This window comes from Dipodomys ordii, unplaced genomic scaffold (genome assembly GCF_000151885.1).
Source record: "Dipodomys ordii isolate 6190 unplaced genomic scaffold, Dord_2.0 Scaffold54, whole genome shotgun sequence".
NCBI classification, from domain to species: domain Eukaryota; kingdom Metazoa; phylum Chordata; class Mammalia; order Rodentia; family Heteromyidae; genus Dipodomys; species Dipodomys ordii.
Genome location: NW_012267270.1, coordinates 4891161 through 4906340, shown reverse-complemented (window position 1 = coordinate 4906340; position 15180 = coordinate 4891161). Strand labels below are relative to the sequence as shown.

The 15180-nt window shown below is 48.3% G+C and overlaps 2 protein-coding genes across 4 annotated transcripts in view; both read left to right on the top strand.

The window, feature by feature from the left end:
* Cdc42ep2 (CDC42 effector protein (Rho GTPase binding) 2) overlaps positions 1–2937 on the top strand; it is an 8332-nt gene extending 5395 nt beyond the window's left edge. The window contains exon 2 of the mRNA XM_013020940.1: positions 1490–2937. Coding sequence (XP_012876394.1) covers positions 1807–2439 — 633 coding nt within the window. The 5' untranslated portion in view covers positions 1490–1806 and the 3' untranslated portion in view covers positions 2440–2937. The remainder of the gene's footprint in view (positions 1–1489) is intronic.
* Positions 2938–10200: 7263 nt separating this feature from the next.
* Dpf2 (D4, zinc and double PHD fingers family 2) overlaps positions 10201–15180 on the top strand; it is a 20141-nt gene continuing 15161 nt past the window's right edge. The window contains exon 1 of one of the 3 annotated variants that reach the window (XM_013020920.1): positions 10201–10279. In XM_013020920.1, coding sequence (XP_012876374.1) covers positions 10248–10279 — 32 coding nt within the window. In that variant the 5' untranslated portion in view covers positions 10201–10247. Of the gene's footprint in view, positions 10280–10953; positions 11002–15180 lie in introns of those variants that run through there. The other 2 variants (XM_013020922.1, XM_013020921.1) reach the window with 2 other exon arrangements.

Below are 15180 nucleotides of genomic sequence, written 5' to 3'. Positions count from 1 at the left end.
CTCTACCACTTGAGCCACAGCACCATTTCCAGTTTTCTGAATGGTTTATTGGAGATAAGAGTCTCAAGGACTTTCCTGCCTGGGCTGGCTTTGAACCTCGACCCTCAGATCTCAAGCCTCCTGAGTAGTTAGGATTACAGGTATGAACTACCGGCACCTGGCTAGATTTTTTTTTCTGACTCATAAACATGAGCATATAAATATTACATGGTTATCATTAAGAGGTCGATGGCAGAGGACAGTGCTAGAAAGCTTGTCCGGTATGCAGGAGGTCCTGGGTTCAACCCCTAAGACCTCAAAAACACCCAAAAAGTTGAGGTTATGAACGTCTAAACAAAAGAAAAGATTTGCACTCTCCACTCTACCTTCCCTTTCGATGCTGGGGCAAGGGAGAGGGACAGAGACAGAATTAGACTCAGCTACTGCCCATAAGTTCTTCACCTCTGGGAGGAGAAAAGGGAAAGTCCTAGGTGATCTCACCCAGTGCAAGATGCCACTCATTCAGCCCTATTGGCCGAACACCTTTCTGCACCCTCAGCCTATGCCAGGCTTGGCCTGGGTGGGAGACAGTTTCCTCTGTCCTCAGCTGAGAAGGAAATTGAAATCAGAGGTGAAGACCCCCACCCCACCCCACCCAATGTAATCGTGTCAGAAACAACCAGTGTGCAGCACGGGTCAGGCTAGGGAGTGAGTATTTGGATGAGGATGATGAGTGGAGCCAGGAACCAAGAGCAAGAGACTTCTGGCCTGTTACTCTGATTCCATGTCTCCATTCCCCTCCTATAAAGTGAAGGGGCTGGGCACTGGTGGCTCACGCCTGTAATCCTAACTACTTAGGAGGCTGAGGATCACGGTTCAAAGCCAACCTGGGTAAGAAAGTCAGTGAGACTCATATCTCCAATAAACCACCAGAAAAAAGGAAGTAGTGCTGTGGCTCAAGTGGTAGAGCACTAGCCTTAAGCTGAAGAGTTAAGGGACAGCGCCCAGGCTCAGAGTTCAGGCCCCACAAAGGACAAGAGAAAAAAAAAAAAAAAGTGAAGGGCTTGGCACTTGTAGTCTACTCTGTAAGACCTTGCTGATCTATGATGACATGCTTCTGAGTTGGGCATGGTGGTTCACACTTGGAGTCTCAGATATGTAGAGTCAGAGGTAGGTGGATCTCAAGCCCAAGACAAGTCTGGGCAAAGTTAGCAAGACTCTGTCTCAAAAATACACACACAGACTTGGGGGCATGGTTCAGTGGTTGAGAACTTGGGTTCAGTCCCTAGTATTAAATATATATATATATATATATATATACACACATATATATGTGTATATATATGTATACATATATGGAGATAGACTGGACATGCTTCCAGCAATCTCTCCTCAATAACAGTGGCCACAGCTGGGTTTCAGGAGTGATGCATAGGGACCAGAAACAAGATGACAGTTTCTGGCTTTGTTTCTCCTGTCCCTAACTTGTTATGTCCCCTTTGTGTTTCAGCCCCTCAGTCCTGGATCAGGAGGGAATCTTGGAGACAAGACCAAGTGCATCGCTTCAGACAAGATCTCCACGTTCAGGCCTCCTATTTCCAGAGAATTGTCAACGCTTGGGGGAGAAATTGACTTTTGTCACTCAACCCCTCTCCTCCACCCCGCAACCTCGCTGGCCGTTCATCTTCTTTTTTGTAATTCCTTGGGTGAACATCCCACACCCCAGGCTTTAGCCCTCTGGCCAGTGTTGGTGTCTGAACAACCATCCTCTGGAGCCATTGCTTTGGGCCGTGGGCTGCGCAGCCAGGCCTGAGTGCTAAAGTGGCCATGTCCACCAAGGTCCCCATCTATCTGAAGCGCAGCAGTCGCAAGGGCAAGAAGGAGAAGCTGCGGGACCTGCTGTCCTCCGACATGATCAGCCCGCCGCTCGGGGACTTCCGCCACACCATCCATATTGGCAGTGGTGGCGGAGATGACATGTTTGGGGACATCTCCTTCCTGCAAGGCAAGTTCCACCTTCTGCCAGGAACAGCGGTGGAGGAGTCGGAGGAGGATGGCAGCTTCGACCTCCCTTTCCAGTTCACCCGCACAGCCACGCTGTGTGGGAGGGAGCACCCTGACGGGCCATCGCCGCTGCTCAAGAACGCCATCTCCCTCCCGGTCATCGGCGGGCCCCAGGCCCTCACGCTGCCCACAGCGCAGGCGCCGCCCAAGCCCCCTCGCCTGCACCTGGAGACGCCTCAGTCTTCCCCACAGGAGGCAGGAAGTGTGGACATCTGGAGGATTCCGGAGGCTAGCTCTCCCCACAATGGGCTCACCCCGGAGTCGGGGGCTGAAGAGCCCTTCCTGTCTCAGGCCAGCTCCCTGCTGTCCTTGCACGTGGACCTGGGGCCCTCTATATTGGATGACGTCCTTCAGATCATGGATCAGGAACTGGACCATGTGCAGATTCCCACATAGGACAGTAGGCGGAGCAGGCAAGGGTACCCAGGCTGGGATGACATCTGGAGACAGGGGGTAGACCCGGGCCTGGCCTAGCAGTGAGGATCCCAGGTCCCATCTGTGAGCATTGGCCAGTGATTCTCATTTTGAGCAGTTTCCCTCCCTTCTTTTCCCCATGGGCACACTGGGTCTCCACACTCTTCCTGATCAATCCACCAAGGACACACGTAAATGTTGGTCCACAGTGCCCTGAGCATCTCGGGCCAGCGGGCCCTGCCCTTCCTACGAGTCCCTAGGGGAAAAGCTCTGCTGAAATGGAACTCTGCCTTGAAGCACGCATGGGGCTGATTGAAGGGTAGGCATTTCCTGTTCTCTGGCTTTGTTTTCCAGACTGGGAGCATGGCCTCAGCGACACATCTGTCCTGCGTCATGCTCTGCCCCATCCCTTCTTTACATGACCAGGGGATTCTGGTTGCAATAAAACATGGTTGCTGCTGCTGCTGTGGTGGCTGAGGACCCTGTGCCTTTGTCCCAGGTTTCTTTCCCAAAGGTCAGTCAGTCTCCATGAGCCAGAGATACCTGTGAGGGAGACTTTTTCTGTAGGGCTTGGTGAGGGGAAGGTCTTGTTCTCGGAAGGGCTGAACTTGATTGTCAGCCCATGGTGAGAAATAAAATGTCAATCCTGGATTATTTGGACATGGATTCCGGTGTGCAGCAAGAAGTGGCTGAACTAATGTCCCGAGTCTGCTCAGGTGACTGGGCTTTACGAGGGGAAATCCAAGAGTAAAAGAGCAACCACGGGCCATGTATAGGGGACCAACAGTGTCTCCAGCTTCAGAGGAGCGAGGGAGGGAGCACTCAGGAAGAAAGATGAGTAGGGATGGAAAGAACACTGATCAGCGGGCTGCCCCATGGGTGCTGTTTAGTGAGCATCTACAGTCTCCTCAGTGTGTGGCTCCAGGGGGACAGAAGGCATAGGTGGCCTATGCTCCTTGGAGCTGACAGGGTGACGGGGTCTAGGGTATTAACTGGGAACAAGGAAGAGCAATCGCTAACATGACAAATGCTAGGGAGGAAATGTGACTGGGAACAAATGCCTGAGGCAGAGTTGCCCCCACATGGGCCTGTACTCAATGGGGTGGCAGACGTGAGTCTGAGCCAGACCTGAGCTCACAGGCCTGTGCTCAATGCATAAGCCAAGGAACTGACTGAATGGCAGAGGAGCCATCACGGGGCAGATGAAATGGACCTCTGAGCTGTACCCAGCCATGTGAGACTCACTTTCCCATCGCTAACCTACCTTGCAGGATGATTGAAAAAAAACATTAGGGGCAACTTGGATTCATGTCTGCATGGAAGATTGAAAAATGATTATGCTGGGTGCTGGTAGCTTGCGTCTGTAGTCCTAGCTACTCAGGAGGCTGAGATCTGATTATGGTTCAAAACCAGCCCAGGCAGGAAAACCTATGAGAATCTTAACTCCAATAAACTACTCTAAAAAGACTAGAAGTAGAGCTCTGGCTCGTGGTCGAGCTAACCCTGAGCAAAAGAAATTCAGAGATAGGGCTGGCAAGGTGACTCAGTAGAGTGCTTGCCTTGCATGCATGAGGCCCTGGGTTCGATTCCTCAGTATCACATAAGCAGAAAAAGTTGGAAGTGGCGCTGTGGCTCAAGTGGTAGAGCGCAAGCCTTGAGCTGAACAGCTGAGGGACAGCCCCCAGGCCCAGAATTCAGGCCCATGACCAACAAAACAAAACAAAAAAAAGAAAGAAATTCAGAGATAGTTCCCATCTCAGTTCAAGCGCAAGCGTCAGAAAACAAACAAAACCAATTGTGATTTGTAACAAAATAACTCAGGCCAGGCCCTGTTGGTATACCTGTTATTCTAGCTACACAGGAGGATATGGTCTGAGGATCACGGTTTAAAACTAGCCTGGGCAGGAAAGTCTGTAAGACTTTTTTTTTTTTGGTCGGTCGTGGGGCTTGAACTCTAGGCCTGGGCGTTGTCCCTGAGCTCTTCAGCTCAAGGCTAGTGCTCTAGCACTTGAACCACAGCACCACTTCCAGCTTTTTTTGTTTATGTGGTGCTGAGGAATCAAACCCAGGGCCTCATGCATGCAAGGCAAGCACTCTATCGCTGAGCCACCTTCCCAGCCCATGTAAGACTCCTATCTTCAGTTAGCCACCAGAAAATCAGAGGTGGAGCTGTGGCTCAAAGTGGCAGAGTGCCAGCCTTGAGCCAAACTGCATAGGGGCCTGGCACTGGTGGCTCACCCCTGTAATCCTAGCTACTCAGGAAGCTGAGATCTAAAGATCATAGTTAAAAGCCAGCCCAGATAGGAAAGTTTGTGAGGCTCATCTCCAATGAACCACCAGATTAACCAGACATGGCGCTATGGCTTAAAGTGGTAGTGCCCTAGCTAGCCCTAAGCAAAAAGAGCTTAGGGACAGCACCCAGGCCATGAGTTCAAGCCCTACAACTGACCAAAACGAAAACCAAACAAAACAAAAAATTCAGGATTCAGGTGGAACTGTCAGGTTGGAATACAAGCTGATGTCAGTTAACATCTAACTCGTGCTTACAAGGCTGAAGCTCACACAATGAGAAGCTGCTGAAGAATTTGGAGCAGAGAGACATGCAGCCACATGCAAATATTTTAGAAAGGTCATTGGCGTTGTAGATCATGAGTAGATTACTTACCTGGTATGTGCAAGACCCTGAGCTTGGACCCCAGCAAAACACACACACACACACACACACACACACACACTCATTCACTCTTTGCAAAGGGAGACAATTCAAAGTCTTAATATCACCTCCATTCCAGGACTTCTATCCATTCTTCCTGTCATTCTCTCACCTGCTCACCTTAATATTTTGCAACCTATGAACTATGTTATAAAATTTCCACCAACAGGGCTGGGAAGGTGGCTGAGTGGTAGAGCGCTTGCCTTGCATGCCAGAGGCCCTGGGTTCGATTCCTCAGCACCGCATAAGCAGAAAAAGCCAGAAATGGCTCCATAGCTCAAGTGGTAAAGCGCTAGCCTTGAGCTGAAGAGCTGAGGGACAGTGCCCAGGCCCAGAGTTCAGGCCCCACAACCGGACCCAAAAAAAAAAAATTTCCACCAACATATACTGTACACAGGAGTAGAGGCAAAGAAGAAGAATTTAAATCAATTTACTACTCAACTCATATTGTTTCCCTTCCATCCACATCTTGTTTGTTTTTAGTTTTCTAGCTTCTTTGTTTACCTTTTTGCACCAAAAAACCTTGCTGGGTGCTGGTGGTTCATGCCTAAAATCCTAGCTACTCAGGAAGCTGAGATCTGAGAATCATGATTCAAAGCCAGCTTTGTACACAAATCCCAGGACTCTTATTTCTAATTAGCCTGCAAAAAGTAAGAACTGAAATGGTAGATTTCCAGTTGTGAAGGAAACGGCTGAGTGACAGCAAGAGGCCCTGATGTTAAGCCAGTGTTAGCTTTAAAAACAAACAAAAAAGCCAGGCACAGGTGGCTATTGCCTATAATCCTAGCTACTCAGGAGGCTGAGATTTGAGGATCATGATTCAAAGCCAGCCCAGGCAGGAAAGTCCATGAGATTCTTATCTCCAATTAACCACCAGAAAACTGGAAGTGGTGCTGTAGCTCAAGTGGTAGAGCTCTAGCCTTGAGCTGAAGAGCTGAGGGACAGCCCCCAGGCCCAGAGTTTAAGGCCCAGAGTTTAAGCCCCACGACCAACAGCAAAAACAAAAACAAAAACACCATTTTTTTCTTGATCTTTTGGAAATAAACTGTAGATGTCATACTACTGTACACCAAATATTTTAGCATGTATTTCCACTAAGTGTTTTATTTATTTTTCACATAGAAAAATTGGATATATTTATATTAGCATGTATTTCCACTGTTTATTTTTCACATAGAAAAATTGTGTATATTTATAGAGTACCACGTTTCAATATGGGTATAAATTCTATGTGTTCAAATCAGGATAAACATCTATTTTCTTAAATATTCAACATTTCTTAGTCAGGTGCCGGTGGCCCACGCCTATTATCACAGTTACTAGGAGGCTGAGATCTGAGGATCACGGTTTGAAGCCAGCCTGAGCAGGAAGGTCTGCGAGACTCTTATCTCCAGTTAACCACTCAAAACCTGGAAATAGAGCTGTGTCTCAGGTGGTACAGTGCTGTGAACAAAAGAGCTCAGGGACAGGGCCTAGACACTGAGTTCAAGCCCCATGACAATAAATAAATAAATAAAATTTCTTCTAGCTTTTTTTTTTTTTTGGTCAGTCATGGGGCTTGAACTCTGGGCCTGGGCACTGTCCCTCAGCTCTTCAGCTCAAAGCTAGCACTCTACCACTTGAGCCACAGTGCCACTTCCAGTTTTCTGGTGCTTTATTGTAGATAAGTCTCATGGCCTATCCTGCCCAGGCTGGCTTTGGACCGTGGTCCTCAGATCTCAGCCTCCTGATTAGCTAGGATTACAGGTATGAGCCACCGGTGCCTGGCTCTTCTAGTTTTTGTGTATATGTGCTCACACATGCACGTTTGGGTGTGCTTGTCCTGGGATTTGAACTCAGGTACTGGATACTGTCCCTGAGTTTTTTGCTCAAATCTAATGTTCTACCACTTGAATCACAGCTAGATCTCAGCCTCCTAAGTAGCTAGGATTACTGGTGCCTGGTCTTTTTTTGTGTGTGTCATTTTTGTTAAGTACATGTTAATTGTTCCAACAGGTTTCACCATGGTATCTCATGCATACCCCCTTTCATACACACACAGACATGCATGATCCTGTATGTGTTTATGCATGCTTATATTTTAGGTCTAACATCCACATTATGAGAAAACCTGACCATTTGTCCTTGTGAACCTGGTTTCCTTCATTTAATAGGATGGCTTCCAGACTCATTGATTTTCCTGATGGGTCCACCTTAGTCCAACTTTCACATTTGACTTTTCCTGCTCAATTCAGATAATAGGATTTTGGGTTTCAAGTCCATAAAAGTTGAGGTCTATATTAAAGTATACAAGTGCTCAGTGGTGAAGTATCTGATTTCTAATTGTGGGCAAGTCTTGGATTTTAATTTCTGTTCCTCCCCATAAAAACTGACAAACAACAGTTTACTTTCACAGTTACTGGATCTTCCAGATCAACAAATATTCCCAGGATAAAAACTGTATTGAATTCTGGGATTACTCTGGATTTTAGATCCTAAATGTTGGCCTAGTAATTAGTTCTAGCTTTGCAATGATTTTAAGATTTTCATTTTCACTTTCTGTTTTAGTTTGTCTTAAAGTGGGAGACTAGAATCAAACACCTAATCAGTAGTCTTCCTGGCCTAACTACCTGAATGTAATATTAAGTAGGAACATCTCAGAGGATTCACTAACTTTCATTTATAATTCTCTCAGCCCCTAAATGCATGTAGAGCAAAAAATGGACCATAACCAAATCTCATCTCATGATTTACAGAAACCTCTCTTGTGCCCCCTGGTGGAAGAATTTCTCCTTTGGAGTCTAAAGCCAGAGCCCAGAGATGCAGAAACAGAACACATTTCGCAAGTCATTATTTTTATTTTATTTAATTTATTTATTTTTGGGTCTGGTCGTGGGGCCTGAACTCTGGGCCTCACCTCTTCAGTTCAAGGCTAGCGCTCTACCACTTGAGCCACAGCACCATTTCCAGCTTTTTTCTTTTCTTTTTTTTTTAAACTGTATTTTTTTTTTGTCTTTTCTTTTTTGGTACTGGGGATCGAACCCAGGACGTTGCACTTGCTAGGCAAACACTTTGCCACTGAGCTACATCCCAGCCCCCGGCTTTTTTCTTTTTGCTTATGTGGTGCTGAGGAATCCAACCCAGGGCCTCAGGCATGAAAGGCAAGCGCTCTACCGCTGAGCCACCTTCCCAGCCCCCAAGAGTCATTATTTTAGATTATAAGAGTGCCCCTCCACTCCTGCTCCTTGGCTCCTGTTTATAAGACACTAGATCCTGGTTGCTATGCTGGCTCAGTGTGTTGAATAGCTATTATTTAGCTATATTTGTCATTGCTTTTTCTTTCTTTTCTTTCCTTTTTTTTTTTTGGTTGGCCATGGGGCTTGAACTCTGGGCCTGGGCACTGTCCCCTCAGCTCTTCAGCTCAAGGCTAGCGCTCTACCATTTGAGCCACTGCTCTACTTCCAGCTTTTTCTGCTTATTTGGTGCTGAGGAATTGAACCCAGGGCCTCATACATGCAAGGCAAGCACTCTACCACTGAGCAACATTCCCAGTCCTACTTCTGGCTTTTTGATGGTTAATTGGAGAAAAGAGTCACACTGATTTGTCTACCCTCTCTGACTTTAAACTTTGACCTTCAGATCTCAGCTCCCTAAGTACCTAGGTTTATAGGCCTGAGTATCTGGAGTGTGGCTTACATTTTTAATTTTTTTTGGGGGGGGTCTGGTCGTGGGGCCTGAACTCTGGGCCTGGGCGCTGTCCCTCAGCTCTTCAGCTCAAGGCTAGCACTCTACCACTTGAGCCACAGCGACACTTCCGGCTTTTTGTTTTTTGCTTTATGTGGTGCTGAGGAATCGAACCCAGGGCCTCAGGCATGCAAGGCAAGCACTCTACCACTGAGCCACCTTCCCAGCCCCCATTTTTAATTTTTTTTTTGTCGGTCGTGGGGCTTGAACTCTGGGCCTGGGCGCTGTTCCTCAGATCTTCAGCTCAAGGCGAGTGCTCTACCACTTGAGCTACAGCGCCACTTCCGGTTTTATGGTGGGTTATTGGAGATAGGAGTCTCACAGTCTTTCCTGCCCGGTCTGGCTTTGAACCTCGATCCTCAGATCTCAGCCTCCTGAGTAGCTAGGATTACAGGCGTGAGCCACCAGCACCCGGCCCATTTTTAATTTTTTTAAGGGGGACATTAAACCATATTTGCACACAGATTTGCTTGATTTCATATAGAAAGGAAATGCAGGGTACAGAAGAGATAAGAAAATTTGCACTGGGGAAATTGTGGCCAGAATGCCCTTAGGGGTAGGAAGCCAAGAAGAGGAGGATATAGTGAAGTTCAAGGGCTGGATTTAGTGGTACAATGATTTGTTTTTGTGCTGTTCCTAGGGCTTGAACTCTAGGCCTGACCCTGAGCTTTTGTGCTCAAGTCTAGAGCTGTACCACTTGAGCCACAGTCCTACTTCTTTTTGGTGGCTAATTGGGGATAAGAATTTCAGAGACTTTCCTGCCCCAGCTAATTCTCAGATCTCAACCTCCTGAGTAGCTAGGATCACAGGTGTGAGTCATGCGTGCCCGGCTAGGTAAGGTACCTCTTGTCAGATCCTGACAGGCTAAGGAACAGCCTAGTTCTGAGTGTTCACTTTTCTCCCTCAGAAATGGGCACCTGTGTGGGCACTGCTCTTACTTTGGGCTACCCACTAGCTCCTCACCTTTGAGGACAAAACTAAAAGCAAGTGAGTCAGGACACCTCTCCCCAGGTCTCCTGGCTTTCCACCAACCTTTGGCCTTCTCATTTCTGCACCAGGACAGGCCCTCGTGCCTCAGCTCTACAGGGAGGAGGAGGGACTCGAGCTTGCGCCTCTAGTTGCGCGTTTATCCCAGTTGCGCCTGCGCACACGGGCTCCCCCACCTTCCCCTCGTTTTTCCTTGGAGGCGGCGCACCAAGCTCGTTCTCCCGCGCTCCCCCTCGTGCGCGCGCGCGCGCGCGCTCTCGAGCTGCGCCTGCGCAGAGGGAAGAGGAAGCGGGTGCCCTGGGCAGCCTCTGCGCCTGCGCGCTGCGGGCTCCGGGGCCTCCCGGCCTGAGGGAGAGGAGCCGGGAAGATGGCGGCTGTGGTGGAGAATGTAGTGAAGCTGTGAGTGGTCGTTTCTTTCTCTCCCACGCCGGAAGGTCTTGTTAGGGGGCCTCGGGACTAGGGGACTGTGCGAGAAGAGATAAATCGGAGGCGGCCGAGAAGTTGGTGTTGCGACTCCTAGAGGGCAGGGCAGCCCCGGAGACTCCCGGGAAGACGTTGCGCTTCTTTGGAAACTTGTGGCGGCCCTGAGGGGGGCCCGCGGGGGCCCGGGACGGGCGGCCTCCCTGCGGGGCTGAGCGGCGAGTGCGGGGCCCTGCGACCCGCGGGAGACTCACGATCCGCAGGCCTCTGCCGAGACGCGGGGGTCCCGAGGAGCGCGGGCCGGGGCCCCGGCGACCCCCTGGAGGTGCCCGGGGCGCCGCCCCCCTCGCCGGCCCCCGAGCGCCTCCCTCGGACGGCCCCTGCGGGGGTAGCCCTGAAAAACTTCCCCACGACGCTTGGAGATGGGGGGACCCTGGGTAGCAGATACCCCAAGACTAAGCGTATCCTTGGGAAGACTTGGAATAACTTCTGGGGATGGGGGGGGTGTCTTTGCGCCATCCCAAGCCGGACCCAAAGTAGTCCCAGACACGACTTACTAGCCTACAGGAGGCGGCCTCGGGGGGCCGGGAGGGGAGCATTCTCGACACTGTGGATGGACCCCATTGTGCTGGTCAGATTTCGAGCAAAGTTAAAGTTAACGGTTGTTGAGGACAAGTGGACTGACCTATTGGCTGCTTCCTGTGAGTCAAAGGACACTTGGATGTGTGGGGATTGATGTAGTTCGCCTCCTCCCTCCTCGACACGGAAGCCGTGCGAGGTGTTGGTGTGCTTTTTGTTGGTTTTGGTTGCTGGTAACTAGGGTTTGAACTCAGGGCCTCACACTCTTCTTGCTGGTTTTTTTTCCGCGCAAGGCGGGTGCTCTAGCGTTTGAGCCACACCTCCACTTTGCCAAGTGAGTTTTGAAATGGGTTGGTTAGTGCCCCGCCGAGGGGAGCGAGCTCCTTTTAATGGCTATATGGGACTTAATGCAAAGGTTGGAAAACTTGGTGTCTAGCGAACAAGTCTTTGACGAGATGCCGAGTGAAAGGTTTGGGAACCATTCTAAGCAACTGTCACAGCCTAATGTGTCTTTGTTGTGGACTGAGCCCTATTTTTCCCAAGAGCCTTTCTTCTCCTTCTTTCTAAGGTTAAGTTGCTTCTTCCCCCTGCCTGGAGCCTTTTTCTTCAAGAATGCTTTCCCACTTCCATTAAGCTAAGTGCCTGCTTCTCTTGTGGCTTTATTATTTTTTTTTTCCTCTGCTTGCTATTTGCTGTATCCTGCTGCTGCTTTCAACTACCCCTCCTCCCAACTCTATTATCTTCCTCTCTGATCTGCCCACTCCAGATTCCCCAGCTCTTCAAGCTGACATTTTCCTCAATATAGAAATGACGCTGTTGATCTACCATTTTTATAGTTATCTTTCCTGCCTCAGATGTTCCTCCTTTTGTTTTCCTGCCTTTCTCTTTGTTGACTCCCTATCCTATTGTAAGGGGAGATTTGACACAGGTTTCATGGTTGGGGGGTGGGGGGTGGTGTAGAAAAGAAATCTTGTATCCAGGAAATCTAACTGTAGTAACAGTATCAGAGTTGCCCAGGTTTTGAGAGTTACATGTAATGTGCTTTTTGTTGAAACACTTTCTACCCTTGGATCTCTTTTTGCCTGGAAAGAGATTCTTTATCCTGTGTTTCTCTGGAGTCTAATGCCTGAGTCTTCTGACAATTGAGGTACTGCATTAGGGTCAAGAAGGACTACTATCTCTTTTCTGACTTGGCCATTTCTTGTACTGGAAGAAGGATTTTCCTGTTTGTCAGTTCTCTGCCTCTCCCAAAAGTGATGTCAGAATTGAAACAGTCTTTAAGGGGACTTACTAGGGTAATAAACTACTATAAAATGCTGACTAGTTTAGAAAAGTTTTTTTTTTTTTATGGTCAGCTGTGGGGCCTGAACTCTGGGCCTGGGCACTGTCCCTCAGCTCTTCTGCTCAAGGCTAGCGCTCTACCACTTGAGCCACAGCACCACTTCTGGCTTTTTCTGCTTATGTGGTGCTGAGGAATCGAACCCAGGGCCTCATGCATGCAAGGCAAGCACTCTACCACAGAGTCAACTTCCCAGCCCCTGGAAAAGTTTTTGAGATAGGTGACAAGATTGGGGGCGGGGAGGTTAACTTAATTTCTTGTTCCGGGGGTTTAACTTCACCAGAGTGATTTCTTGTTCTCTCATCAAATCCTCCTCTCTGTAGTTCTAAGTTTTTGTTCTTAGTCCTCTTAACCGACAAAATCCTTATCTTGCCTTCTGAAATCTCACCTAAAAGAGCTCTGACAGGACACCCATCCATCCAGCACGTCATTGACAGACAACTGCCGTGCTCTTACTTGGTAGCCTTCAGCCGGCCTGGGCTGGCCCTCCCACATTTGACTCCCAGTGTCAGTATCAATTCCCATCAGCAGAAACAAAGGAGCTGCTGCACTTGTTTATCCAATTTTCCTCTGTGTGGTAAGGTCATGGCTGCCTCCTAAAGGCAAGCAAATATGAGCCTGATCTCTTCTGCTCTTTGCTCTCCAACACAAGATTCATGCCTACCTCAAATTGCAGTCATTACAGCTCATTGAATCAAGCCAGGCTGTGCTCCTGTTGCCGACTCTTGTGTATGGTGTGTGCTGGGAACAAAGCTAAGCTATGCAGTGTTCTGTTCTGGCTGTGCTGTGAAAGCCCCCATTGGAGCAGAGTTTGTTGGTGTGGCTCATATTGTGGGCATAATCTACAGAGGCCTACTTTCAAACCCACTGTCAAGCCTGGGCACGTGTACTTGTTCTCCTGTCTCGTTCTCGTTCTCTTGTGTTCTCTGTCTCTCTCATCCTGGCATGTTAGAGCTCATCTCCTCTAGCCTCCCTAATCTATAGAAAAGGAACAGAGGTTGATTAAAGGTCCATGTTTATGGGGTGACTTTGCAGCCAAATCAGTCTTTTTATTCCCAAATCCAATCTGGTGTATCCCAGACATGTTTATGAGTTATGAGGAGACTATGGGAAATAAATCACCTCTGCTCTCAGTGTGTCCATTTTAAAGGCTGATTAAATTTTGAGCTGGAGTGTGGCTCAGTGGTTGAGTATATGCCTAGCATGTGAGAAGTCCTGGGCTCAATCTTCAGAACAACAGTAAGATGGGTTGCATATAAAATGAGTTGTCCTACCCTCTATTACCAAAGTGCTTGTCAAACTTTGAAGAACAAGGACAGGTTGGCTCTTTGTACATGTTTTGACTTTTGGTCATTGCAGTTTTTTAGCTTTTTAAAATATATAGAGCCAAGCTCAGAAGGCTGAGATCTGAGGATCGTGGTTTGAAGCTAGCCCAGGCAGGAAAGGCCGTGAGTCTCTTATCTCCAATAAAGTACTCAGAAAAAGCTAGAAGTGATGCTGTGTCTCAAGTGGAAGAGGGCCAGCTTGAGCAAAAGAAGCTCAGGGACAGTGCCCAGGACATGAGTTCAAGCCCCAGAACTGGCAAAACAGAAAAACAAAGCCAGGTGCCAGTGGCTCATGCCTGTAATCCTGGCTACTCAGGAGGCTGATATATGAGGATTGAAGTTCTAAGCCAGCCTGCGCAGAAAGGTTTGAGACTCTTCAGTTAACTGGCAAAAAAAAAAAAAAAAAAACCCAGAACTAGAGCAGTGATAGAGCAATAGAGTAATAGCCTTGAGCAAAAAAGTTCAGGGACATCACTTAGGCTCCAGGATTTGCACACGCATGTACATGGCCTATGCCCACACTCAAGCTAGAAATGAGCTGGGTGCCAGTAGCCCAGGTCTGTAATCCTAGCTACTCAGGAGGCTGAGATCTGAGGATCATGGTTCAAAGCCAGCCTAGGCAAGAATGTCCATGAGACTCTTATCTCCAATTAATCACCAGAAAACCAGAAGTGGTGCTGTGGCTCAAGTGGTAGAGCTCTAGCCTTGAGCTGAAGAGCTGTGGGACAGTGCCCAGGCCCAGAGTTCAAGCCCCACAGCCAACAACAAAAAGTTAGAAATGAAATGTGGCTCAAACGGTAGAATGCCAGCCATGAGCAAAAAAGCCATGCAAAAGCTAGAGGCCTGAAGTTCAAGCCCTACTATAGGCACACACACAATTCCTAAGTGTTTAACCTTACTTTGTATTTCAAATGGAGTCGTTAGAGGGTGGGAGTTGAATTTGGAGTTAAAATTTCTGGGCCAATGCTTTACTACTTGAGCATACATCCCCAGAACTTTTTTTTTTTAATTTTATTTTATTTGTGGACATACTGTACAGAGGGGTTACAATTGCATGGGCAGGATAATGCGTACATTTCTTACCAAGCATTGCAGCCTCCTCCTTTGTTTACCCTTCCCATCCCTTCCCAGCCTCCCTCCTCCCCCCCTCCCCAGAACTTTTGCTTTTAGTTTTTTTTTTTTTTAATATTGGGTCCCTGAGTGTGGTTGGTTGGTTTGTTTGGCCTGGTCAGCCCTCAAAATTCAAACCTCCTACCTCCACCTCCCCATTTTTTTGAGATAGAGTCTCATTATGTGACCTAGACTGGCCTCCCCAGTGCTTGGATTAAAGGTGTGGGCCACTATACAAACTGAGTCTTTTGACTAGTTTCTTGTTAGTAAGGTGCTTTATAAAAGCCTTGAGTAATTCTAAGGTTCTCTCCCTCAAGGCCAACGTACTTTTAACCACTTCTTGGTTAAACAATGTTAGCATCTTATGACACCACAACACTGCCCACCTGCCCCCCCTTTCCCTCTCCCCCTTTCCTCCCTCCCTCCCCTTCCCTTTCCTCCCTCTCTCTCTCTCTCTCCCTCTCTCTCTCTCCCTCTCCCTTTCTCCCTCTCCCTTCCTTTCTGTCCGCTGTTCTTTTTTTTTCTTT